General features: G+C 52.2%; 2 protein-coding genes across 8 annotated transcripts in view; one reads left to right on the forward strand and one right to left on the reverse strand.

Annotated features, from left to right (window-relative positions):
- DPH7 (diphthamide biosynthesis 7) overlaps window positions 1-27244 on the reverse strand; it is an 807287-nt gene that overhangs the window by 213140 nt on the left and 566903 nt on the right. The gene's annotated exons all lie outside the window — the stretch shown is intronic.
- Window positions 1-27244, forward strand: part of EHMT1 (euchromatic histone lysine methyltransferase 1) — a 230524-nt gene that overhangs the window by 149571 nt on the left and 53709 nt on the right. For all 7 annotated transcript variants that reach the window (XM_050759722.1, XM_050759726.1, XM_050759723.1 and 4 more), the window contains 7 exons: window positions 1088-1219; window positions 5737-5882; window positions 19493-19636; window positions 20946-21172; window positions 22875-23048; window positions 24871-24953; window positions 26092-26198. In XM_050759722.1, coding sequence (XP_050615679.1) covers window positions 1088-1219; window positions 5737-5882; window positions 19493-19636; window positions 20946-21172; window positions 22875-23048; window positions 24871-24953; window positions 26092-26198 — 1013 coding nt within the window. The remainder of the gene's footprint in view (window positions 1-1087; window positions 1220-5736; window positions 5883-19492; window positions 19637-20945; window positions 21173-22874; window positions 23049-24870; window positions 24954-26091; window positions 26199-27244) is intronic.

The following is a 27244-nucleotide window of genomic DNA, read 5'->3' on the forward strand; positions in this document are numbered from 1 at the left end:
TGGCGGCGCCTGTAGTCCCAGCTACTCGGGAGGCTGAGGCAGGAGAATGGCGGGAACCCGGGAGGCGGAGCTTGCAGTGAGCCGAGATCGCGCCACTGCACTCCAGCCTGGGCGACAGAGCGAGACTCTGTCTCAAAAAAAAAAAAAGACTGGTTACCATACCTCTCTGTACTAGTGTTCATTTATTTCCAGTCAATGAAATAAGATTGGTGACTAGTCCCTAGAAGCTTGGCCGTGAAATGTGACCATCTGCCCTTGGCCGGAGTTGGGTATTACCTGGTATAGGTACACACTTTCACAGGCCTCCTCAGTGAAATGCCCTTGTGATTGCAAACACCCAATTTTGTGTATCTTTCTCCGGCCCTCCTGGGAAGTGTGGACAGGCTGGCCTGGCCACCACTCGTGTGTCCTTGAGGGCAAGGGAGCCCACGGAAGTGTTTGCACCCCCCACTGCCCTCGCTGCCAGCCTAGGGGCACTGGTCCCTCTCACAGTACCGTGCTCCCTGGCACCTTCTGTGGGTGTCGTGAGCCTCCCGTGTCTACTGGGGTCGACACTGATCCTTTCTGGGAGCCTCCCTGGACGTCAGCCAGGACACCTGGGTGGGCAGTGCTTTCTCTTGGACACAGATTTGCCTGCAACACGGCACCTTGGGCCATCTCTTTAGCTACTTTACCTCTGATCTTTCAAATCTGCAAGTTAGGTGTTTCTGTTTTATGTAAAAATAATCCACAACATGTGACTGCCATGTTTTATCTGTTTCTTTGATCATTCGATAGCTTTTATGCAGTTGGGATAGTTACAGAGAAAGATGTACCGACATGTTGGTGCCTTTGTTTTTGTCTCTGCAGCTTCTTTCCTCCCCCATGAATATTATGTCTAAAAGGGGGAATCAGCACAATAATATGCAAGAGAGAAAATGATAGTGAAACTGGAATGGCCTAAACAATAGTGGGTTTCAGCTTGTGGTTTTGAATGGATTAATTAGAAGTAGTCCATTTCCTGGGGCCCCAGCCTTGCTGCCCTGTGCGTGGGTGGGTGCGGCCGCCTGGGTGCATGGTGTCTGATGTGTGTGCTTTTCATACCTAGGTTCTGAGTCGTATAAGTCATCTTCAGGAAGCGGTGAGCAGATGGCACCAGGAGACAGCACAGGGTACATGGAAGTTTCTCTGGACTCCCTGGATCTCCGCGTCAAAGGAATTCTGTCTTCACAAGCAGAAGGTGAATGTGGTGTTGTAACTGAGACCGGGCACCATCTTGGTCCTTTGTCTTCGGGGCTCCTTCCTCTGTATTAGCACGATGCCCCCTGGTGGACACTAGTAGAAGATCGCGTTAACGGCATCACTTCCAGGTGAGGTGTAGACAGGACGGGGTGCGTCTGCTGTGTCCCAGTGTGCAAGTGAAAAACCAGAAATTACAGAAACCCCCTAAGAGTAAACTGGCAAAGCCCAAGCAAGGCCCAGCGTGGCGGTCGTCTCCCTCCACAGGTCAGGCGTGCTCTGTGGAGGATTGCCCATGGCCAGACACCCTTCCTCCCGGTGGCCTCTCAGGACACACAAGGACGTGCTGTTGAATAAGGTGTCTCTGATTGGCTGAAATATGTCCCTGGTCAGTGTTGAGCTGAGAGCTCTGACACATATTCTGTCATGGAATATTCATATTTAGTGTATTTTTGTACCTCGAAATCACAGGTGAATCAACGGCGTCTGTTGGGGGTTGTTGTGCCAGAAGTTGTCAGTTCTCACACTTTCTATCAGTTGTTTTCTCTTTTTAAGCCACTTAGAAACCTTATATGAGTGAAAAGTAGCTAATAGGTATTTGATTATCTGGGAAGATTTATTTGAAGCATGATGTGGAGGAAATGGAAATCTTATATTATTTACATTCCACACAGATCTTGCTGGTGTGGCATTGCAGACTACTGTGGGGGGTTTAATGGGCCATTTAAAAATGACAGATAACTAGCTTTTTAGGGTTTTGAACACTGAGGGTGGTTTGAGTCACCTATGTAACTCACCTAGAAAATCCCATCTTTAGCTTAAGGTAGAAATCTTAGGCTTGTCCGTCATGGAAATGATATTTTTTCCTCCTCTTGTACCAAATGGAGCAGAAACCCCCCTCAAGTATCACCACGTCCTTCGCGTGGTCGCCCCACGCTTGCTTTCTCGACAGAGTGTAACACTGAGTGTCCCAGCTCTAAACTTGCTTTTAGATTCGGGGGTCTCAGGAAGTTACTTGGTTTTAAGTAGTAAATAGTATTTCATTTTATCAAATCGCCTCCTGCTGTGGTGGCCTTGGGCCTGCTGAGTGGCAGGAGACGGGGAGCTGGCACATGAGGGCTCTTCCAGCTGTCAGTGTGCACCTGCTGTCTCCGGTAAGGTCAGGGGAAGGTAGCTATAAAGGAAGGATGGTGCCGAGCATCAGGGCCAGAAGGGCGAGAGCCAACGTGGAGCCGGAGGAGAAATGGCAACGAGTAGGGGCTCCTCGGCTTGTGTGATGTTTTATAAACTGACCTCCCAAAATTGATTTACCTGTTTTATCAGCACCGATTGGTCAGTCAGCGATTGGCCTGTTCAGTTGTGCTTTCAATGTAGACCATCAGTGCGTAGAAGAGACAGGCAGTGGTGCCCACTGTGCTGGTGCTGGCCGTGTGGCCCGGGACCCCAGAGGGAGGCGGTGATCAAGGGGTGCTGGACAGGATCTGGGGCTCTGGGAGACCTGAGTGGTGTGCGTCTCAGATGGGATAGGCGCGATCAGCCTGTGGAGTGTGCTGAGCGGGTAAGTAGGGGCAGGTGATGCCTCTGGTTGTGGTTCAGGGGGTCTAGGCTTGAGCCTTGGGCCAAGGAGAAAGTGAAGATCAGAAGTCCTCGCCATATGCATTCGTCTCTCTCCCCGTTGCCTTGCTCTTGGGCCTGCCTTGTTGAGGCTGAATGGCCATGTCACCCAGCAGCGACAGGAGGCAGAGGGTCTGAGCCTGGGAGAGGCCAGGAGCCGGTAACCATGGCAACGTGGCCTCGGGCGGGAGAGCCAGAGCTTGGTGGAGGTTGGTTGCTTGAGGGACAGAAACGCTCCACCTGCACGGAGTTGTCTGAGCCACAGCGTCGTTATCCAAGCGTGTAGGCCCTGGGTTCTCACCTTCTCACTGCAGCCTCTCGGCAGCTCTCGGCCGGCACTGTGGTAGGACAGTCATCTCACAGCTTTGTGTGATTTGTGTCCATTTTCTCCTTTTAAAAATCTGGTTGCTAAGCAGGATCATCTCAGAGGCCCGCCCAGCTTTAAACTTGTAGTGATTCTAATTCCAGTTCCACCTCATCGTTTTCCCGGTCTTTAGGGGTACGGGTGATCCGGAGGCGAGGCTGGGACCTCAGGCAGCACATGATTAGGAAGCACCTCTGTGCCAGAGTCGGTGCCTCCTGCACGGAGAGTCCTTGATGGCAGCGTGGGCTGTTCACATGCTTATTGGCTCTTTGCACAGAGTTGGATTCTCTCCTGGCCATGACCAGTATCAGATTCCAAATGGGCTGGAGACAAACAGAAGCGGCTGTGGGTGACCCAGCGTGGGTGTTGTCAAAAGATGCACTAAGGCGCAGTGCAGCTCTTAAAGGGTTTCCTTGAGCAGCGATTCATGAACTGGGCAGCTCCAAACCAGAAGCATGTTGGGAGCTGCACTGAGGACACACGAGGGGCTTGGGAGCTGCACTGAGGACACACGAGGGGGTTGGGAGCTGCACTGAGGACACACGAGGGGCTTGGGAGCTGCACTGAGGACACACGAGGGGGTTGGGAGCTGCACTGAGGACACACGAGGGGCTTGGGAGCTGCACTGAGGACACACGAGGGGGTTGGGAGCTGCACTGAGGAAACACGAGGGGCTTGGGAGCTGCACTGAGGACACACGAGGCGGTTGGGAGCTGCACTGAGGAAACACGAGGGGCTTGGGAGCTGCACTGAGGAAACACGAGGGGCTTGGGAGCTGCACTGAGGACACACGAGGGGGTTGGGAGCTGCACTGAGGACACACGAGGGGGTTGGGAGCTGCACTGAGGACACACGAGGGGGTTGGGAGCTGCACTGAGGAAACACGAGGGGGTTGGGAGCTGCACTGAGGACACACGAGGCGGCTGGGAGCTGCACTGAGGAAACACGAGGGGAAGGATTTTTCAGGTGAACAGGGAAGTAAAGCCAGGAAAACACCCAACGGGGTCATGACACAGTTTCCTCGCTTGTTCTGTCCCTGCTGGAAAGTCCCTAGTTCTGGAGATTGGTTGGCTGCTTCTGGATTGTGGAGCTTAAGTTTTCTTTTTCTTTACTGTAGGCATTTGCAAGAAGTAGCCCACGAGATCCTTTGTTTTCAAATCAAGCAAGGCCAAGATGGCCTCCTTGGCTCAACTGGCTTTTGTCTGTTCAAGGATTCTTTAGTCCTTGTCTCCATTTTAATTGACTTTAACACTATATTTTTAGATGTGAAAACAAGAGTTTTTTTTTTTATTTTATTTTTATTTTTTGAGACAGAGCCTCCCTCTGTCACCAGGCTGGAGTGCAGTGGCAGGATCTCAGCTCACTGCAACCTCTGACTCCCTGGTTCAAGTGATTCTCCTACCTCAGCCTCCCAAGTAGCAGGGATTACAGGCACGTGCCCCACGCCCAGCTAGTTATTTTTTTTTTTTTTTAAGTAGTTTTTTTTTTTTTTTTAAGTAGAGACGGGGTTTCACCATGTTGTCAGGAGGGTCTCCATCTCCTGACCTCATCATCCGCCTGCCTTGGCTTCCCAAAGTGCTGGGATTACAGGCGTGAGCCACCGCGCCCAGCCAAGAGTTAATTATTTTTAATTAAGAGAGGCAATAGCGAGTATTTGAGGTACTGATTCACCTTCTATTTCTGCTTTGACGGTTTAACAAGAAAGAAAATGTGAAACGCGATCTTGTTTTCTTTGGGAGCAGCACCCACTGAAGCTACTTGCCAAGCTTGAGGGTCTTCCTGGCGGCTGCCCTCCACCCCTGCCCCTGCCGCTCAACAGCCTTGGCCTTGCTGGTCTCTCCCACCCCGGGCTGGGGGCAGGGCGTGGGGGGCACCACCCCTGGCTGTGTTGGGATGGGCCCAAGGCCGCCTGCCTGACCACAGCTCTGCTGCAGCCTTCCCTGTGGACGATGCCGTCATTGTCAGCCACATGTTGAGCTCTAATTCTCCTCTAGTTTCTTCCCTTGTTTTCCCTGGTGCTTTCCTCTTTCAGGCTAATAAATGGGCTCTTTGGACTATTGTAGTAGGTGAGTGGAATTCTAGATAATAGACGAACCGTTATTAAAACCTTCCAAACTGATTTTGTGTGTGTGTGTGTGGTTGCCATTCTAAAACCAAGTAGGAAAACAAGGTCTTAAAGGGCAGTGAATGCTCTTTTGTTTGAAAAACAAAAGATTTAGGAGCTACTGCCAGAGGTACCAGCCTCTGGCTTTGGAGCTTGTGTCCTGGGTCCTGAGAACCTGAGAACACAGGTTAATAGGTGCCTCTTGAGACCCTGGCAGGGGGTTTGTTAGCTGGGGAGGCACAGGCCACTCCTTCATGGTGCCCAGGTGGTGGCCATCCCTGCCCCGTGCAGGGCTGTTTGTGCCTCAGTAATCAACCACATTGCTTTCATTTCCTGGCGTGTGAGATCACTGTTGAGACTCCATAACTGATCACTTTCTAGATGATTCTTTTGAGGTCAGGATTGCATGAGCTGACATGTGTCTGTGTGACGTTAGGGTTGGCCAACGGTCCAGATGTGCTGGAGACAGACGGCCTCCAGGAAGTGCCTCTCTGCAGCTGCCGGATGGAAACACCGAGGAGCCGAGAGATCTCCACTCTGGCCAACAACCAGTGCATGGCTACCGAGAGCGTGGACCACGAAGTAAGCATGTTTGTTTTCGTTTAAAGCAGCCTCGAGGAGTGCGCGAGAAAGCCCAGCCCAGCAGTGGCCCCCGACAGCCCCCTCGAGGGCGTTGTGCTGCACGGCCAGGGAGGGAGTCTGAGTGGGTGCTGCACAAAACCAATCGAGCAGATCCCAACAGTGAAATCGCGGCAGATGATGAAACACAGGTCTAGAGCTTCTTAAAAAGGAGGATTGTGTAGACAAGTTCTTTGAATGAAAATGGCCTGTTGTGTTTCTCTTTTATGATCATGATTTTGACAAGGTTTCTCCTACCTTGCTATAAACAAAGTGAGTAGATTGAGGCAGGAGAGTCACACCCAGGGGGGCCTGGAACTGCCCAGAACTGTGGTTCCCTGCAGGGCAGGCCCTCGGCCGCCTCTCTCCTTTCACCGGGGATCACAGACTCAGAGGGTTCAACACGCCCCGTCTCTGCTGCCTCTGGGACAGGAGAGGGGGAACGGGCAGAGCACAGATGGAATTAATGTTTTCTGAGAATTTCTCCAGTTCTTTTTAACAAGATTTCTTTCAGCCCTTAGAGCCTCGTGACCATGGCTGGCCATGGTGAGGGTCCGAGCAGGAGGCTTGTTGGCACCAGGCCGGGAGGCACCACGTGCAGTGACACTGCTCGGGTGTCTGGCTGCCCCGGGTTTGCATTTGCTGTGGCCGAAGTCAGCACATGGCCATTAGTGTTGTCTGCTTCCTGAGGGGTGTGTCAGGCTGTCGCTTCAGTGAGTTTCCTGGTCTTACTGGCCAGCGGATCCATCTTCAACTCGACTGTTGAGTCGTAGCTGCACGTTGTAGAAATAAGTGAACTATGAACAGGACAACCATTCACATAGTAATGCCGGGCATTATTCCAAGCCTTTTGCGTAGGGAGCTCCTCCAGGTCTCACGGCAGCCTGTGCAGCATCGGCCATCGCCCAGGTGGTACAGGTGAGGCCTGTGAGAGAGGCCAAGTGGTGGCTCCAGACTCAGCGGCCTGCTGTGGGGAAGGCAGGAATGGGAGCCTCCTTCCAAAGGTCAGGCCCGACCGCTGTGTCAGGGAGCACAGGCAGCACCCGGGGGGAGCGGGCCGAGCCCTGGAACAGGCCAGTCAGTTTCGCTCACGGCCCTCACCCTGGTGCCTGTTTGCGTGGCCGGGGTTTCTGATTCAGCAGGTCTGGCCGGGCTGGGATTTTGCTTTTCTAAAGCGTTCCCCGTTTTTCCTGATGCTTCTGGTCCGGGGACCACACTTTGAGAACCACTGGTTCTCCTCCTCCTCTTCTCCATAGGTGCTAGGCAGGGTGCAGTGGAGGCAGGCCCCGTTTGACACGTGCTTCCCTGTGGCTTCACTGTCTGTATCTCCACGTTTCCAGTGCACGGCATTTACTCAGACTTCGACACCGGTGTTGCTTCTGTCTCACCCCAGCCTGGCGAGGCGCCGTCTGCTTCACGCCTCTCTGTGGCACGTGTGCCCAGCGGGCTCCCCATGCGACGGCTTTTCCCAGCTCTGAGTGTTCATGTCACTCGCTGCATGTCCCGCCACACTCGGCGCCTCCGCAGAGCCCCTCGCTTGTTTTAAAAGAACTTTCCATAGTGAGAAGTGAGGGCGCAGTTAGCTCGGAATCCTCGAGTCAACCTCCTCTGTCACCAGCGTTCTCCCCTCCACCCTCCTGTCTTGGATTTGAACTACTTACTATTTTAAAGCAAACCCCATTTGACTACCGAATAGCGCAGTATGTTTTTATTGACATCAGAAAGGGACCATTGTTCTCACGTAACAGCAGGGCTTTTTCACATGTGACAAAAATAACAGTTTCCTGTTATTATTTAGTGCCTAGTCCACGGTCAAAGGTCTGTTGACAAAATGCCTGTTACTTTTTTTTTTCTCTTTCTAATTGGATCCAAACTGGTTCCGTTCCACTCATTAAATCAATCTGCTGCAATGTCTCTTAAGTCTCTTGTGTTTCTTTTACCCAGAACATTCTCTCTGTTCCCCACTTCTTCCCATTTGCCATGCTGTTGGCTGAAAGAATCTGGATTCCAGATTCTGGACTTACCTCATAACCTTCTTGTATTGTTTAAGTCATTTGCCTTAGTTCCTATAGCCTGAAAGTTAGATCCAAAGAACTGGTTTACATTCAAGCACCTAAGATTTTTATTTTATGACTTAATTCTGGCGAGAATGCTGTGGAAGTTCGTGTGCTGGGAGTGGTGCTGAGAAGGCTCTGGGTGTCTGAGGCAGCTGCCTGTCCGCCGGAAGGCCGCACCGTCCTTGGTGACCACTGCCTGCATCCATTGTTTCATTCAAAGTTGAAAAATGGTGATTTTGCTGTTCTGTCATTCCTCCTGCAAGTGCAGGCTGGAATTCTTTGGTACGGAAGAACTTCCCCACATCTGCTAGGGCTGGTTGGTATCTCTGAAACAAGCTTCAGCCGGGATTGGCAGAATAAATAGCTACTTGTCTTTGCAGAGTAATGAATGGGTGCTCTCACAGCCTCTGGTGGTATCCAGAGGGCTTGATTTTGCTTCTCTCTGCCCCTCTCCACCTCCCTTTCTCCCTTAGCGTTCTTAAGAACTCATGGTCTTCTCTGTATTCAGTGTGCAGTAGGCTTTTTTTTTTTTGTTTAAAATTAAACAGATCCCTTGGGCTCTGACTTATTTTTTGGATAGAAAACTCAAAATAATTAAATTAAATTAAGCGTAGATCCTGAAGACCATACAAAACACACATTGGGCTGAACAAACCTACTTCAGCTGAGCTCTGGTAAACACTGCCAAGGTGGAGAAGGGAGTCTGACCCCGGCCCCCCCGCCCCCCTCCGCCCCTCCCCCCTTTACCCCTTCCCCCTCCCCCCCCCTCCCTCCACCCCTCCCCCTCCACCCCTCCACCCCTCTCCCTCCACCCCTCCCCCTCCACCCCTCCACCCCTCCCCCCCCCCACCCCTCCCCCGGCCTGCCCCTGTTCAGGTTCTTCCCCGGCAGCCCCGCCCAGCGGCCTCTGTCCTGATTCCCACAGCGCCCACTTCTGGGGGCAGGTTCACCCTTTCGGTTTGTAGCTTCACCTGCAGCGCCGCTGCCCATCTGTCCTTCAATTTCTGTATTGTTCCCCTTTTTTTTCTTTCAATGTATCTGTTGAACGACCCAGGCCGTTGGAAGCTTCAAGGCTCCCATCATCTGGGTTCTGTGAATCCCACACATAGGCTGCAATTCAGCAGGTTCCTCTGTGTTTCTTGCAAAACCTGCCAAAGCCGGGTGCAGTGGCTCATGTCTGTAAAATGGGAGGTCGAGGCAGAAGGATTGCTTGAGCCCAGGAGTTCAAGACCAGCCTGGGCAACATGACGAAACCCCATCTCTTAAAAAAAATTAAACAGTCTTACAAGTTTGGCCCCTTTGTAAGATGGAGTGTGGGGTGGGTTTAGCCCAAAATGAAGGGCCATGCTGCCTGGCTGTCTCACTTTCTCTGATGTCGGCAGCAGCTGATGCTTAACACCTGCATTTGTTGTTTATTCACTGGAGGTTTCAAAATGGTGCTGATTTTATCATTTATTATTCATTGTTCACTGGAATGGTTTTATAGAGAGACACGTCTCAGGCCAGGCACGGTGGCTTATGCCTGTCATGTCAGCACTTGGGGAGGCCGAAGCGGGCGGATCGCTTGAGCTCAGGAGTTTGAGACCATCGTGGCCAACATGGGGAAACAGCATCTCTACTGAAAATATAAAAATTAGCCACTTGTGGTGGTGGCGCCTATAGTCCCAGCTACTTGGGAGGCTGAGGCAGGAGAATTGCTTGAGCCTAGGAGGCAACAGCTGCACTGAGCCTCAGTCGTGCCACTGTTCTCCAACCTGGGCGACAGACCGAGACCCTGTCACACTGAGCCTCAGTCGTGCCACTGTTCTCCAACCTGGGCGACAGAGCGAGACCCCGTCACACTGAGCCTCAGTCATGCCACTGTTCTCCAACCTGGGCGACAGAACAAGACCCCGTCACAAAAAAAAAAAAAAAAAACAGAAACTACCTGTTTTGTTTCAAAGGCTGTGCTGTCTGACAATTAACATCGCTACTCAGCTTTCTTTTGATTAATGTTTGCATGGTACCTCATTTTCTACCCTCTTACTTTTAGTCTGTCTCTGTCTTTAAATTTAAAGTGGCTTTCTTGTAGACAGCATGTAGTTGGATTTACTCTTTTAATAAAGAAAATTTTTACTTTAATTTTCAAGACCAGGTCTCACTTGGACACCCAGGCTGGAATGCAGTGGCTGTCATTGCAGCCTCCACCTTTGGGACTCAGGTGATTCTCCCAGCTGAGCCTCCCGAGTGGCTGGGACTACAGGCATGCAACACCACACCCAGCTAATTTTTTGTATTTTTATTTTGTTGAGATGGTGTCTCACTATGTTCCACAGGCTGGTCTCAAACGCCTGGGTTCAAGCTATCCACCTGCCTTGGCCTCCCACAATGCTGGGATTGTAAGTGTGAGCCACCGTGCCCAGCCTACTTTTATTTTCTAGAGACAGTGTCCCACCCTGTTGCCCAGGCTGGAGTGCAGTGGTGCAGGTGCAGCCGGAGCTCAGTGCAGATTCAAACTCCTGCACTCAAGCGATCCTCCTGCCTCAGCCTCTTGAGTAGCTGGGATTGGAGATGCCGCCATGCCTGGTGGTTTTGCTCTTTTATCTAATATAGTCATGTACTGCGTAACAGTGTTCGGCCAACAATGGACTGTATCTATGAAGGTGGTCTGATAAGGTTACAGTACAGGTTGAGATCACTTACTCAAAATGCTTGGGACCAAAAGTGTTTTGGATTTTGGAATATTTGCATTATACTTAACAGTTGTGCATCCCAAATTCAAAAATCTGATAGCTGGGCCTGGTGGCTCATGCCTGTGATCCCAGCACTTTGGGAGGCTGAGGTGGATGGATTGCTTGAGGTCAGGAGTTCAAAACCAGCCTGGCCAGCATTGGGAAATCCCGTCTCTACCAAAAATACAAAAATTAGTGGGGTGTGGTGGCGGGAGCTTGTAATCCCAGCTACTTGGGGGGCTGAGACAGGAGAATTGCTTGAACCCGGGAGGTGGAGACTGCAAGGAGCCAAGATCTCACCACTGCACTCCAGCCTGGGCGACAAAGCAAGACTCCATCTCAAAAAAAAAAAAAAAAAAAAAAGTTGATATCCAAAATGCCTCAATGAACATTTCTGTTGAACGTCATATTGGCCCTCAGAAAATTTTAGATTTTGGAACATTTTGGATTTCAGATGTTTGGATTTGGGATGTTCAACCTGTTCTGTATTTTTAGTGCACAGTTTTTGTGATCATATATGTTTAGATGTACATATACTTCCTGCTGTGCTACAGCTGCCTGCAGTATTCAGTACAGTTGTGTTTGTACAAGTTTGTAGGCCAGGAGCAACGCTGGGTACCGTAACCTGAGTGTGGAGTGGGCGACACCATTTAGGCTCGTGCACGTACAGCCCGTGATGTTCAAACACAGCAATCACCCAGTGACACGTTTCCCACAACACACCGTGATGTTTTGTGAGACATAACTGCATCACAGTCCCTTCGTTAAGTTGATATATTTAGATTATCTCCATTTAATGTAATTATTAATATAGTTGGATTGCAGGCTAACATCTTAATAGTTCTTCCACTTATACCATCTGTTGCTCCTTTTTTCTTCATTTTCTGGGTTTTTTTTTTTTTTGAGATAGAGTTTCGTTCTTGTTTCCCACGTTGGAGTGCAGTGGTGGGATCTCACTCACTGCAATCTCTGTCTCCCAGGTTCAAGTGATTCTCTTGCCTCAGCCTCCCAAGTAGCTGGGATTACAGATGCCCACCACCACGCCCGGCTAATTTTTTGTATTTTTAGTAGAGACGGGGTTTCCCCATGTTGGCCAGGCTGATCTCGAACTCCTGAGCTCAGGTGATCTGCCCACCTCGGCCTCCCAAAGTGCTGAGATTACAGGCGTGAGGTGCCACGCCCAGCACTTTTCTGCATTCTTTTGAATTTAAATTTTTTGTGATTCCAATTTGTTTTAATATTGGCTTTATTATTTGCACTGTTTTCATTTATCAGTCTCCAACAATTCATTATACCACACTAACATGCAGTGTAAGAATCTTAACAACAGTGTGGTCCAATCCTGTCTTGTATCTTGTTTCTGCATTTTAATTTTACATATGCTAAAACCCTACAGTATATTGGCTATTATTTTTGCTTTAAGTATTTTTTTAGTTTGATTAAACATAAGAATAGTTTAACCTTCATCTTAAACATATCCAGAGATCTTTATTCCTTTGTATCCAAATTTCTGTCTTCGTGGTATTATTATATTGTATCTAAAGTCTTTCCAATAACTTTTTTTTTGGTGGCACAAGGCTGTTGAAAATAAATTCTCGCCGGGCGCGGTGGCTCAAGCCTGTAATCCCAGCACTTTGGGAGGCCGAGACGGGTGGATCACGAGGTCAGGAGATCGAGACCATCCTGGCTAACACGGTGAAACTCCGTCTCTACTAAAAAATACAAAAAACTAGCCGGGCAAGGTAGCGGGCGCTTGTAGTCCCAGCTACTCGGGAGGCTGAGGCAGGAGAATGGCATAAACCCGGGAGGCGGAGCTTGCAGTGAGCTGAGATCTAGCCACTGCATTCCAGCCTGGGCGACAGAGCGAGACTCCACCTCAAAAAAAAAAAAAAAAGAAAAAAAAAAAGAAAATAAATTCTCTCAGCTTTTGTTTGTTTGAAAAAGTTATTCTTTTGCCTTAATTTTTCAAAGAGACTTACTTCCAGGAATATAGAATTCTGGGTTGGCAGCTCCCCACCCCCAGCCCTTAGAGAGGCTACTCCAGTGCGGCCTGCATGGTGTGTGATGAAATGCTGGCGGAACGTCCTCTCTCTGCTCCTTTGCGTACTGTATGTCTCTTTCTGTGTCTGCCACCAGTATTTTCTTCGGTTTTCAGCAGTTTGAAAATGATGTGCCTAAGTGTGATGGGTTTTGTTGTTTTGTTTTGCTTTTTTGGTGTTTATTTTGTTTAGGTTTCGCTGTTTCGCTGAGCTTCTTGGATCTTTGGTTTGACCTCTATTTATGTTTAAGAAGTTCTTAGCCAGCTCTTCTCTCCTCTCCTCTCCTCTCCTCTCTTTGCCTCTCTTTGCCTCTCCTCGCCTCTCCTCGCCTCTTCTCTCTTCTCTCTTCTCTTCTCTTCCTTTTTTCTTTTTTTGAGGCAGGGTCTTACTTTGTCACCCAGGCTGGAGTTCAGTGGCATGAACACGACACAGTGCAGCCTCAGCCTCCTGGGCTCAAGCAATTCTCCTGCCTCGGCCCCACAAATAGCTGCGTCTACACACTTGCGCCACCACACCTGGCTAATTTTTGTATTTTTAGTAGAGACAAGGTTTTGTCATCTTGCCCAGGCTGGTGTTGAACTCCTGAGCTCAGGCGATCTGCCCGTCTTGGCCTGCCAGAGTGCTGGGATTACAGGTGTGAGTCACTGTGCCCGGCCCACTTTATTTCTTCAGCCTTGGTTTTTGTTTTTTTTTTTCTTTCTAGGATTCCTTGTACACAATGTTAGATTGTTTAATGTTGTCCCACAGCTCTTCAATGCCCTCCTCTTTTTTTCTCTTTCCATTTTAGTTTTAGATAATTTATCTTGGCCTTTAAAATTATTCACCAGTTCTTCCTTGTTGAGTATACTTATGAGCCAGTCAAAGGTATTTCTCTCTGGTACTGTTGGTTTCTGGTGTTTTATGCTGACGTTCTTGGAATTCCTGGTCTGTAGTACAACGTTTCAGTCATCTCTGAGTGTGCTTCTGTTGATGTTTTTCTCTCTTGATTGGGGATTCAGATTTCTCTAGTGCAAGACTTTTCAACCTCAGTATTTTTGATGTGTTGAGCCAAGTAATTCTTTGGGGTTCGAAGAAGGGGCTGCCCTGCTCATTGTTTGGTGCTGAGCAGCATTCTGTTGGACACTAGGTACCTCCCCCAGCTGTGACAGCCATAACTCTGTCACCTGTGTTCCCGGCCATAGGGTGCACTTTCCCTCCCAGCCAGCCCCCTTATTCAGCAAGACAAGGATCCATGTAGGCCTCACACCGAGGAGGCTTCCCCTGGTCTCCACCTTCCCTGCCTCCTGTGAGCACCAGGAGCCAACCAAGGAGAAGAGCGAGCAGCGGGGCTCACTCCCGGGAGCTGCAGCCTCCAGGCTGTGTCCTGCGGGGGGAGGCACTCACGGCTGCCTGGATTGCCTTTTTCTTGAGTGACTTTGTTTTCTTTGTTTTCCTTAGAGCTAATCATTGCCTCCCTATTTATTTTTTGGTTTCTGTGTACTTGTTGTAAACCCATTCCCAAGCTGATGGAATTGCACGTTTGTATCCTCAGACACCAATTGCTGGATCACGTATCTTCACTTTACTCTTATCTTGGTGGTACATAACCTTTAGTTCTTAAGACACGTTGCTCAGAAGATAACTGTTTTGAGCCTTTGAATTCTGAAATGGTCTCTCTCATGTCACGGACACTGTGGCCCTCCAGTTCTCCCCTCAGGCTGTCTCCATCTTCCTTGTCTTTTTTTTTTTTTTTTTTTTTTTTTTTGAGATGGAGTCTCATTCTGTCGCCCAGGCGGGAGTGCCGTGGTGCGATCTCTGCTCACTGCAGCCTCCGCCTCCCAGGTTCACATGGTTCTGGTGCCTCACCCTCCTGAGTAGCTGGGATTACAGGTGCTCACCACCACGCCTGGCTAGTTTTCTTGCATTTTAGTAGAGACAGAATTTCCCTATGTTGGCCAGGCTGGTCTCAAACTCCTGACCTCGGGTGATCTTCCCACCTCGGGTTTACAGCTGTGAGCCATTGTACCTGTTTATCTCCCATGTCTTTGAGCATAATCGTGCTAGTGTCTCCCGAGAACTCTTCTCTGTCTGCACATCTCGGTGCTCCTCAGAGTCCTGGTATTGGCTGGTTGGCTTTAGTCCCTGTTTTTGTCTTAGCTCACCACACACGAGCACCTGCTGGACGACATGGTCTTACCAAGGAGACGGGGGTGCTGGGGTGCTTTGGCTGCAGCAGTGCTGTTCCCACCTTTGGACTTTGTTCATGTTTGCTTGGGCAGCGAGGGGCAGAGAGGGTGCCGCTGGGCAGGAAGGGAGGGTCCCCATCTGCAGACCCGAGCTGCACTGCAGAACAGCTGGGATGAGTCACAGGTGACCCCGACATGGAGGCTTTTGTATCTCGCCTAGGAGCAGGGCCCACAGTGGAGCCTGGGTCTGGTTTAAACCAGATCCAAGGAAGAGGAAGGAAGGGAGGGCATTCCCACAGCTAATGAAAGGCCAGCCCAGGACAGCCGCACACCCCGCTGTGTCCTAATAAGCCCACCCTGCAGAGCCTGTGGACCCTGCAGAGCCTGTGGACCCTGCAGAGCCTGTGGACCCTGCAGAGCCTGTGGACCCTGCAGAGCCTGTGGGCACTGGGTATTAAATGGCTCTGAGAAAGTGGTACCTGTGTTCCGCGGTATAATGGTTCTAAGGTTATATGGAGTATGATTTGTTAGCAATGCATGTGGAGTTATTTATGGCTAAAATGGCATCATTTTACCCCTAGGTACTTGGTTATATATTCCAGCACACCCCTCCAAGCACAAAAGGTTTAGGGGATGGCTTGAACGAGAAGGGAAAATACTGGTAATTTTTGAAATAAGGCACGGGCACATGGGGATACATTTTACTTTTGTCTCTATTTTTGAAAGTTTTCTTAACAGAATAATAAAACAGTGAGACACTAAAAAAAGAAAAGAAAAGAAAAAGCAGGAAACCCTTTTGTAGCGGTGGGCTTGTGTGGAGAGTGAGCTCTGTGGCCACCTCTGCAGAGGGTGACCCCTCACCTGTGCCAGGTGGGGCGGCTGGCTGCGTGGGCCTTGTCTGAGGCTCCGCCTCGCCTGCTCTGTGTTTGCAGCAGCTCAGCCCCTGCCTCCGGAGCTGGCCCCGATTCTTTAGCCTTTCCAGGATTCTGCTGATGGGGACCCACCTGCAGGCAAGCAGGTTTGGGTTATCTCTGCTTTGCCAAGTCAGTGCCTATTTCAGCTGCTTTCTGTCCTGAAAGCACAGCTCCTCCCCTCAGTGGGCTCCTTTCTTGTTCTGGTCCCTCCTTCAGGGTCCGGTCAGCAGCTGGTGAATCTGTGCCCTGCCCTGGCGGACCTGGGGCGCCCCTCCCACCCATGGTGGTTGACTACCCCTAATGCCTCTGTGTTTTTCCCACCTTGTTAAAGGATTCTTTGTTTTATCTCTTTTTTCTCAACCCTAACTGGATCCCATTGTCATTTATTTGACGTATCCTTCCCAGAACATCTCCTTCCTTACGTTCTCCTGCCATTCTGCCTGGACCCCCGACCCTGCAACTCCCTTCTCTCCTTGTTACACAGCACAGAGCCAGAAACATATAGCGTTATCGATTTTTATGGTTGTATAAATAATGCATGCTGATTGTAAAATAATCTAGATACTACATACATGCATGAAGAAGAAAGTACAAATCGCTTGTTATTCCAAAACTGAGGGAATCATTCTTAGTATTTTTGTATGTCCTCCCAGACTTCTGTGTGTATAATCACATTGAATTTTTTAAAATAACTTGTTTTTCCTTTAATGTAAACATTTTTCAAAGTCAGTAGCTACAAGTGCTCTGCAGCCGCTGGTCCTGAACCAGGGATTCACGCAGACGCACTTGGTGGTGGTGGTGTGGAGGGGGCACTTTTTCAGGACGTACATGCGGTTCTACGCCTTTCAGGTCCTGTTCCATAGGTATGGGGTGGTGCGCAGACTTTTAAAAAATCTCCTGGATGGTCGGCCGGGCGCGGTGGCTCAAGCCTGTAATCCCAGCACTTTGGGAGGCCGAGACGGGCGGATCACAAGGTCAGGAGATCGAGACCATCCTGGCTAACATGGTGAAACCCCGTCTCTACTAAAAAATGCAAAAAACTAGCCGGGCGAGGTGGCCTGTAGTCCCAGCTACTCGCGAGGCTGAGGCAGGAGAATGGCGTAAATCTGGGAGGCGGAGCTTGCAGTGAGCTGAGATCCGGCCACTGCACTCCAGCCTGGGCGACAGAGCGAGACTCCGTCTCAAAAAAAAAAAAAAAAAATCTCCCGGATGATTCTAATACAGCCTCATTTGGGCATCGGGAAGTCTCTTGCTGGCTTCAGGGTAGATGATTTATGCCACCTGGGCGTGCCCTGCAGCCACTGTTTTGCAGGTAGACAGGTTGGTTGCTCCTACTTTTCTGTTGTTGCAAAAGCTAGGTCCTTCTAGATACATGTTTGTGCACTTAATTATGTCTTCAAGTGGAGTCTTAAAAAAAGATTATGTATTTGCAAGCTTTTTGATTCATGTCTCCGAGTTGCTTGCCATGATGTTGGGACAGAACTCACAATGATGGTGTGTCGTCCCTGCAGACCCCACAGACACCAGCTTTGCAGTGTGCCAGACCAAATGACCAAATGGGAAGAATGTCAGAGGCTTTTTACGTTGAATTTCTTTGTGTAATTTCCTTTGGGGGCATTTGTAGTTCTTCTTTTGTGAATTGTCACTCAATTCTTTGCTTATTTTTGGGGGGCCTACTTCTTGTTTTCTTACTGGCTGTCAGAGAACTCTCCATAGCACACCAGTAAGGCTTTGTCCGGTGCGCTCCAGAGTGCCTGTCATCCTGGGTGCCCTCAGTGCTTTCACCTCCACAGGCGCCTTCAAGTCCTGGTCCTCTCAGAGCCCTCCACTGACCATGTCCCCCAGGCAGGCCCCGCACTCTGTGTTCTGCCCCTTGCCCTGTGTGCAGGTTCCTCTGGCTGCCCCGGAATCCTTGGGGCTCCCATAGATTCATTATGCCGTTGCCCACTGCTGGCCTGTGATGGCCTGGACTCTCCTGCCAGGTGTCTGTTCCTGTTTCCTTGGCACCCAGCCCAGAGCCCCTCTCGCCTCAGAATCTTCCTTGACTTCTGCCAGAGTTGAGCAGCTGGCCCTCTGATAGGCACATATGAGCGGATGCGGTCACGCCTGGCCCCCTGCATCTGGTGGGAGGGGGCGCGCCTGGCTCCCTGGATCTGGTGGGAGTGGGTATGCCTGGCCCCTGGATCTGGTGGGAGTGGGCGCGCCTGGCCCCTGGATCTGGTGGGAGTGGGCGTGCCTGGCCCCTGGATCTGGTGGGAGTGGGCGCGCCTGGCCCCTGGATCTGATGGGAGTGGGCGTGCCTGGCCCCTTGGATCTGGTGGGAGTGGGCGCGCCTGGCCCCTGGATCTGGTGGGAGGGGGCGCGCCTGGCCCCCTGGATCTGGTGGGAGTGGGTATGCCTGGCCCCTGGATCTGGTGGGAGTGGGCGCGCCTGGCCCCTTGGATCTGGTGGGAGTGGGCGCGCCTGGCCCCTGGATCTGGTGGGAGGGGGCGCGCCCGGCTCCCTGGATCTGGTGGGAGGGGGCGCGCCTGGCCCCTGGATCTGGTGGGAGGGGGCGCGCCTGGCTCCCTGGATCTGGTGGGAGGGGGCGCGCCTGGCTCCCTGGATCTGATGGGAGTGGGCGCGCCTGGCCCCCCGGATCTGGTGGGAGTGGGCGTGCCTGGCCCCCCGGATCTGGTGGGAGTGGGCGTGCCTGGCCCCTGGATCTGGTGGGAGTGGGTATGCCTGGCCCCTTGGATCTGGTGGGAGTGGGCGCGCCTGGCCCCCTGGATCTGGTGGGAGTGGGTATGCCTGGCCCCTGGATCTGGTGGGAGTGGGCGCGCCTGGCCCCCTGGATCTGGTGTGAGTGGGCGCGCCTGGTCCCCTGGATCTGGTGGGAGTGGGCGCGCCTGGCCCTCTGGCCCCCTGGATCTGGTGTGAGTGGGCGCGCCTGGCCCCCTGGATCTGGTGTGAGTGGGCGCGCCTGGCCCCTTGGATCTGGTGGGAGGGGGCGCGCCTGGCCCCTTGGATCTGGTGGGAGTGGGCGTGCCTGGCTCCCCGGATCTGATGGGAGTGGGCGCGCCTGGCCCCTGGATCTGGTGGGAGTGGGCGTGCCTGGCTCCCTGGATCTGGTGGGAGTGGGTATGCCTGGCCCCTGGATCTGGTGGGAGTAGGTGCGCCTGGCCCCTGGATCTGGTGGGAGTGGGCGCGCCTGGCCCTCTGGCCCCCTGGATCTGGTGGGAGTGGGCGCGCCTGGCTCCCTGGATCTGGTGGGAGTGGGCGCGCCTGGCCCCCTGGCCCCCTGGATCTGGTGGGAGTGGGCGCGCCTGGCCCCTGGATCTGGTGGGAGTGGGCGCGCCTGGCCCCCTGGATCTGGTGGGAGTGGGCGCGCCTGACCCCCTGGCCCCCCGGATCTGGTGGGAGTGGGCGCGCCTGGCCCCTGGATCTGGTGGGAGTGGGCGCGCCTGGCCCCCTGGATCTGCTGGTTGTGCAGATGGTGGGCGTCTCCGTCTCTGGGCTCCCTGTGTGTCCCCGGTGCTGGCAGACGTATAGCAGGTACCCACAAAGCCAAGCTGGCCTTGCAGCGCTCGGCTCAGTCAGTCCACACCTGCTGAGCAGCTCCTCTGTGCCTGCACTGCCCAGCGCCTGGTGGAGGGAACGCTGGCCTCCCGTGACTCTGACACTGACCACCAGTCTTGTCTGATTGCAGTTGGGCCGGTGCACAAACAGCGTGGTCAAGTATGAGCTGATGCGCCCATCCAACAAGGCCCCGCTCCTTGTGCTGTGTGAAGACCACCGGGGCCGCATGGTGAAGCACCAGTGCTGTCCCGGCTGTGGCTACTTCTGCACAGCGGTAAGAGCCCAGTCGGGCGGCCTCTGTGCCCTCCACAGGCTTGCTGTCTGCTCGCTGGTGCTGGTTCCTGTCCTGTGTCCACCTGCTGTCGGGTGGTCCAGCAGCTTGGCCCAGGTCTGGTGTCTGTCTGGAGGTCTCCAGTGTGTCACAAGCCCCTCACCACTGCTCTTGAGCCCCAGTGCCTTAGACACTTTCACCCCCAACCCCCATTTCCCTCCTCCTGCCTGCAAGCCGCTTTCAGAGATGACTAGGACGGTGTGACCTGGACTTCCAGGCCGGAGGAGGGAAGTAGGGGTTAGGGGTGAAGGTGTCTAAGGCCCTGGGGCTCGAGAGCAGTGGTGAGGGGCTTGTGACGCACTGAAGACTCCAGGTGGAAGCTGTACTGAGGACGTTCACCCCCCATGACGAGGGTGTACAGAGCACACAGCTCCCGGCAGAGGCAGCACCACCCTGCTGTGCCCTGGGCTGTTTCTGCTGGGATCTTGGGTCATCAGTGACTTCACTGTCAAACATCTGTGCTCAGCCATGCCCAGGTTCCCCTGAGAATGGGCTGCTTCCCTACGGAACTCCCTTGTGTGGGCACCCTTGTGCATGTAGGGTGTGAGAGCGTGTGTGTGCGTGTGCACATCTGTGTGAGCCTCTGCCTGTCAGCGTCTGTGTGTGTGTTTGGGTGTGAGCTTCAGGCACCCAGAGATGCCCTGCTGTCCCTTTGTGAACCTGGGCCAAGAGCTTCCACTTTTGGGGGCTTTTCTTTGGACTTCACACCTTGCATGTCGTCCCCATCTTCAAACATCCTTTTTTTGCTTCTGCTACATCTGTTTATCTCTGACTTTCTGCAAGAAAATGCTGTTCTTATGGCTGTGTGCCCCTCCCCGAGGCTCACCTGGGTCACCAAACCACATCTGCTGCACTGCCGGGCACGGGGGCAGCTCCAGCTGCCTGATGCTGTGCCCTGAGGTTCTGTCGTCTGGCCCTGTCCCTATCCACGCTTTAGAATAGAGGCCTTCTGGGCCCTTCTTTAGGCCTTCTCTTTGTGGGCAGCCTCAGCTTTCCTGGGCCTGGGTGGGTCGGAGGCAGCCAAGTGACCTCTGGCTGGCTTCAGCTTTCTCTCTGTGGGGCGAGAGCACCGCGGGAAGCATCGTTCCTCCTTCTTAACGATGCCTGGGACCAAGACTGGACCCCACCCCAACCCATGGCTCACTCTGCAGACCGCCCGATGTGGGATGCGGTGCCAGTTTAGTAGTACTTTATTTTTCCAAATACTAACCCCAATTAAAACAAAAAATTTTTGTTGTCCTCCCATTTTTAGGGTAATTTTATGGAGTGTCAGCCCGAGAGCAGCATCTCTCACCGTTTCCACAAAGACTGTGCCTCTCGCGTCAATAACGCCAGCTATTGTCCCCACTGTGGGGAGGAGAGCTCCAAGGCCAAAGAGGTGACGATAGCTAAAGCAGACACCACCTCTACCGTGACACCAGTCCCCGGGCAGGAGAAGGGCTCAGCCCTGGAGGGCAGGGCCGACACCACAACGGGCAGGTACCTGGCACAGGCTCTGGCTGGGCTCTCCAGTCGTTCACCTGAAAAGGTTTCAGTTGTTATTTTAACATTATTGCTTTCTGCTGTTTTTCCCAGAAGTCTCTGAGCTGATGCTGATGCTCATGGTGATTTCTGACATTTAAGACACTGAAATTGATTTATTGCCGTTTGTACATACGTCGCTCTCTTTCAGTTTGGTCATGTAGATCCATTTGCCTGTTTTGAACCGGTTTTCACAGCACCCCCATTGATGTAGCCCTGTGGTGTTTCTGTTGCCGGCACAGCCTTGTCGGTACACAGGCGGTAGAGGAGTGGCCGGCACAGCCCTGTCGTTACACAGGCGGTAGAGGAGTGGCCGGCACAGCCTTGTCGGTACACAGGCGGTAGAGGAGTGGCCGGCACAGCCTTGTCGGTACACAGGCGGTAGAGGAGTGGCCGGCACAGCCCTGTCGGTACACAGGCGGTAGAGGAGTGGCCGGCACAGCCTTGTCGGTACACAGGCGGTAGAGGAGTGGCCGGCACAGCCCTGTCGGTACACAGGCGGTAGAGGAACACAGGCGGTAGAGGAGTGGCCGGCACAGCCTTGTCGGTACACAGGCGGTAGAGGAGTGGCCGGCACAGCCCTGTCGTTACACAGGCGGTAGAGGAGTGGTAGCTGCTGCAGTCTGTGACTGAGTTCTGTGGCATTGAGGTTTGAAGGCCTTAGCTGAAGACAAAAAAAGTATCAAATAATTAGAAGTATTAATTTTTTTTTTTTTTTTTTTTTTTTTTTTGAGAGGGAGTCTCGCTTCGCTCTGTCGCCCAGGCTGGAGTGCAGTGGCCGGATCTCAGCTCACTGCAAGCTCCGCCTCCCGGGTTCACGCCATTCTCCTGCCTCAGCCTCCCGAGTAGCTGGGACTACAGGCGCCCGCCACCTCGCCCGGCTAGTTTTTTGTATTTTTAGTAGAGACGGGGTTTCACCAGGTTAGCGAGGATGGTCTCGATCTCCTGACCTCGTGATCCGCCCGTCTCGGCCTCCCAAAGTGCTGGGATTACAGGCTTGAGCCACCGCGCCCAGCCAGAAGTATTCATATTAGACAGATATAATTGTCTTCCTGAAAGAGTCCAGTAGAAACAGCTGAAAAGTTTTTAGAGCTCAAGAGTCAGTAAGAGGATCTGATAAGAAGAGGTAGAAGCCACTTGCCTTCTTCCTTACCAGAAGTTTCCTACCTGAGAGTAAAATTACGAAAGAGATCCTTTCAAAACAGCAACAAAATCTGTTACTACCCAGCAGAACAAAAGAACTTAAATGTGACACTAATATAAAGAAAACAAAAACTTCCTTGAAGATTATTTAAAAGAGACTCAAATTGTGGACATGTTAAGGTGATTCCTTCCTATTAACCTGTACATTTAATGCACTTTGAATTAAAATTCCAGTGGGATTTCCTTTTCTTGGGGTGGGCAGTGGACTTGATAGATTCAGCTTGAAGCTCATTCATGAGAGTGATTTTGAACCCGCTGCCCGGAAGTCTAGGAAAAGCTGCTCTAGTATTCTCAGGAAATTTGGTTCTGAATCCTGAACCGTTCCATCCAGGGACTCAGCAGACAGTAAGCAAATCCGCAACTCTCACTTAGAAAACAGCGCACTGGGGCGGTCAGAGTCGGAACAGGCCATGTTTCATGTTTTCATAAACGTTTCCCCGATTTCCTCCCACTGAAGTGCTGCTGGGCCACCACTCTCGGAGGACGACAAGCTGCAGGGTACAGCCTCCCACATGCCCGAGGGCTTTGATCCAACGGGACCTGCTGGGCTCGGGAGGCCAACCCCTGGCCTTTCCCAGGGACCAGGGAAGGAAACCTTGGAGAGTGCTCTCATCGCCCTCGACTCGGAAAAGTAAGACCTGATGTGTGATTGCAGAGATGTCTCAGGGCCTGTTTTAATCTGCACCCCGTGTTTTTCCCCATGGCGTCATTTTAGCACTTTTCAGCTTTTTGATTAATGCTGTTTATTAGAATAATTTGTATATTTTCACACTATTTTGGGAAATCATTGCAAATTACTGTCCTCTGATTATATTAAGAGCAACATGTGACACCTTTGAAGTCCTAAGTGAGGAGGTAGTCTTGGTGAGCTTCGACAAACATTTCCTGGTTGCTATTGACCCTGAACTGCCCTTAGGTCATGAGAGCAGACACTACTTCTGCTGCCTTGGCACTGTTTTCCTCCCAGGCCCCACCACATCTGTGCAATGCAAGGGTTGGGCCAAGGGGCCCTCCAGGCTTTCCTGACAGCTCGCAAAAACCCAGCCCCCCTCGTCCTCCTCTCAGCATTGCCCCCCCACTGGGAGGCAGACCAGCCCTCCTCATCCTCCTCTCAGCATTGCCCCCCCAGGGAGGCAGACCAGCCCCCCTCGTCCTCCTCTCAGCATTGCCCCCCCACTGGGAGGCAGACCAGCCCTCCTCATCCTCCTCTCAGCATTGCCCCCCCACTGGGAGGCAGACCAGCCCTCCTCATCCTCCTCTCAGCATTGCCCCCCCAGGGAGGCAGACCAGCCCTCCTCATCCTCCTCTCAGCATTGTCCCCCCAGGGAGGCAGACCAGCCCTCCTCATCCTCCTCTCAGCATTGCCCCCACCGGGAGGCAGACCAGCCCTCCTCATCCTTCTCTCAGCATTGCCCCCGCAGGGAGGCAGACCAGACTGTGGCACTGAGGCTTGTGTTGGCCTCCTCCCTGGAGCTCCCCTCTGCCTCCAGCCTCACCTCTGAGCCTGTTCCTGAAGTGACGGTGCCATCTGCCGATGCCCACAGACCCTGCTCACTGACCAGACCCCAGACTGTTCCCAACCCCCACTTTCTCCCCCATCCCTTGGTGATTGCGTTAGTCTGCTTTTGTGTCAATATAAAGAAATGCCCAGGGCTGGATAATTTATAAAGAAAAGAGGCTTAATTGGCTCACGGTTCTCCAGACTGTGCAGGAGGCATGGTGCTGGCATCTGCTCCTTGGGAGGCCTCAGGAAGCTAGTCATGGTGGAAGGCAAAGCAGGAGCAGTAGCAAGAGACAGAGAAGGGGAGGCTCCCAGACTCTTAAGTGACCAGATCTTGTGGGAACTGACTGAGCAGGAACTCACTCACCAGGGGGAGGGATGACGTGAAGCCATTAATGAGAGATCTGCCTCCAGGATCCAGTCACCTCCTACCAGGTCTCACCTCCAACACTGGAGGTCACATTTCAACATGAGGTTTGGGAGGGACACAGGTCTAAACCATATCAGTTATCAGCTTAGTCATCGAGTTAAGGTTTCAAAGCAAAAGTGCCAGTGTTGACAGCTCTCACTGCCCCAGGCATCTTCTGTAGTGTGAGCTGTGCCCTCACTCATGACCACGCTGTGTGGGCTCATCCTGGCCGGGGCTGGTCTTGGCCGTACTGAGCATAGATGAGGTCCTTGGGGCCTGCCGTGACCCTGTTCCCCTGCATCCTGCGCTGGCTCTGTTGTCGCGTTGTGTAAAGCCTCATGGTGTGTAGCGTTCTCCTGCAGTGACTGGGAAGGCAGTTTCTTGTTCTGCAGCTTTTACCATGAGATCTCTCAAGACTGGTGGGTTTGCACTTGAGCTTGTAGGGCTGGTGGGCAGACGTCCCCTGGGCCTTCCAGCCTTCAGCTTCACGTGGGGGACGCGGAGCCCCATGCTGACCCAACTGTTGTCCTGTGCTTCCCACAGACCCAAGAAGCTTCGCTTCCACCCAAAGCAGCTGTACTTCTCCGCCAGGCAAGGGGAGCTTCAGAAGGTGCTCCTCATGCTGGGTAAGTGCCTTCCTGCCACCCGGGCACACGCGACCGGCCCTGTGGCACTGAAAGAAGCCGAGAGCCGTTGTTACCCCTTCCTCGGAAGGCTGGTTTCATTTTGGTTTTCTGTTTGTGTGTCTCTGAGTTCTCTGATGAGTGCGAAGAGGTCGCCCACTGGTGTTGAGGCTTTTTATGGTATTCATATTCAGTTATGCAGGATGGTAGAACTATTCTCTACGAAGTTCTAATCTTTAAAAAGGAATTAGGAATGCGATTATTAAATCAAGCAGAAATGTAGATTAAGGAAAAGCAAAACTAGTGAGTTGGGGCCCTGCTGAGATGTGTGGTGATGACGGCAGCTGATGTGTCACCTGTGCTGATCACAGCAGCTGTGGTGTGGACAAAGTAGGCTTCGGCTATAGGTATTTTATAACAGGCAAACCGATTGCATCAGATTTCTAATACCCAAAAGCGTGCTTGTTAGATAGAGTAGGTAGAGCCTTCCCAGTGATCATCTGGTCTCTGAGCTCACAGCTCTAGGCTTGATTTCTCTGACGTTCAACGTCTCTGGGTTGAAAAGGATGATTAAGAAGCCCTTTACTGGACAGTACATCAAGTAAAAAGAAGCGAAACCATTTGCTCTTAAAAAAAGGTTTATTTATGTTGACCAGCAGTTTTTTAATCATTTTCGTCACAGACTTCACATGACAATAAGGTCACCTCACTGCTCCATTGCTCACTGTCCCCTCAGACCTCCTGGGAATTGACCGATGCTCAGGCCTCTGTCTCCGGCCTTGCTTGCTCCCCTAGGGTATGTCTGCCCTGGTCAGCTGCCTCACAGGGCCTGGGGCGGCCACGGCCAGTACGCACGGAAATATAGAAGGAACCTCAGAGTTTGAGCAGGGCGGTAAAGGGAAGAGCGTGCCTTGCCGAGTTAGTTCTGACAGAGGGACCTGCCTGTTCGATTCCACAGGAGACTAGCGCACTCAATTCTCAAGTCCAGAGGATGGTGCTGTGGGCGGGTCGCGGCGTGGCTCGAGGTGGCTGTTTGTGTGGAAGCTGGTCGTTTGTGAGTGCTTGCCAGCCATCGTGACAGTCCTGAGCTGGAGTCTGTGGCTACATCTGAAATCATTAATAAAACTGTGTTTGTTCACAGTGGACGGAATTGACCCCAACTTCAAAATGGAGCACCAGAATAAGCGCTCCCCACTGCACGCGGCGGCGGAGGCTGGACACGTGGACATCTGCCACATGCTGGTTCAGGTTCGGTGGCACGGCGCCCTCCTAGGGCTCTTCACCTGCTCTCCTTTATTTTTATCAAAGCAAAATCATACCACGTTTTTGGTTCTTCCATAGAACTGTGGTTCTTCCATAGAACTGTGAAGCGGACACAGAATCAGCTTTTCTGCCCGAGTCCTGCAGGTGGATCGGTGCTTCCCACTGTTTCTTCCGGCATTTACCGCGGCCTTTGGGAAGAGCATGCTGCTGTTTGGCTGTTTCTTGATTTGCTTTCTTTGGTTTTGGTTTTGGTTCTTCACACTCATGACTTCCCCCTGGGGGAGCCAGGCACTCGGAGAGGCACAGACGCCCTTCCTCAGCCCCGTTGACTGGCTCCCATTTTGTTTAGATCAGATCATGTGTGCATTTTCAAGCTGAACCATGTCATCTACAGGCATGTTGTGTCTGTCGTGAATCAGTGGCTTGTGTTTCTGTTGGTTGAGTTGACTCTGCCTCCTGCTAATTTATTCTGAACCGTCTGAACACTGCCCGCTTTCTCTGGGTTCAGACACACAACTCAGTTTGTCCCCCTGTGACGTCCCTTCCCTGATGCCCGTGTTGGGTCTCCTGTTTCTCAGATGCCAGGTTTGAGTCTGGTGCGGTCTGACTTCTGATCCTTTGCATGTGACCTATTATTTGGAAACTTGAGGAACTTTCCTTGAACCCCACTGGTCTGAAGTTGCACCTTGTTGTAACATGGGTCTTTTTAGATCCACGGGGGCATTTGGTGCATGTGCTGTGCCCTTTCAGTGCAGAAATCCACACCTGTCAGTTCCAGGAGGATTTCCTGCGTGACTTCTGTGCCCGGGTCCTCACCTGGCTCAGCTCTGTCCTGGGGCTCTCGTAACTCAGGCGTGGAACCTTCTGGACCGATTTCGTGCCGTGGTCTGTTTTCTTGTCTTTTGGTTCTGCCTTCTAGGCAGCGTTCTCACCTTTAGCTTCGAGCTCCTGGGGGATTTTTAACGTGTGTGGTCACATTTTCAAATCCCAAGAATTGCTTTCTGCTCTCGGATAGTTCCTCTTTCAGTAGG

This window comes from Macaca thibetana, chromosome 15 (assembly GCF_024542745.1).
Source record: "Macaca thibetana thibetana isolate TM-01 chromosome 15, ASM2454274v1, whole genome shotgun sequence".
In the NCBI taxonomy this organism is placed as follows: Eukaryota; Metazoa; Chordata; class Mammalia; order Primates; family Cercopithecidae; genus Macaca; species Macaca thibetana.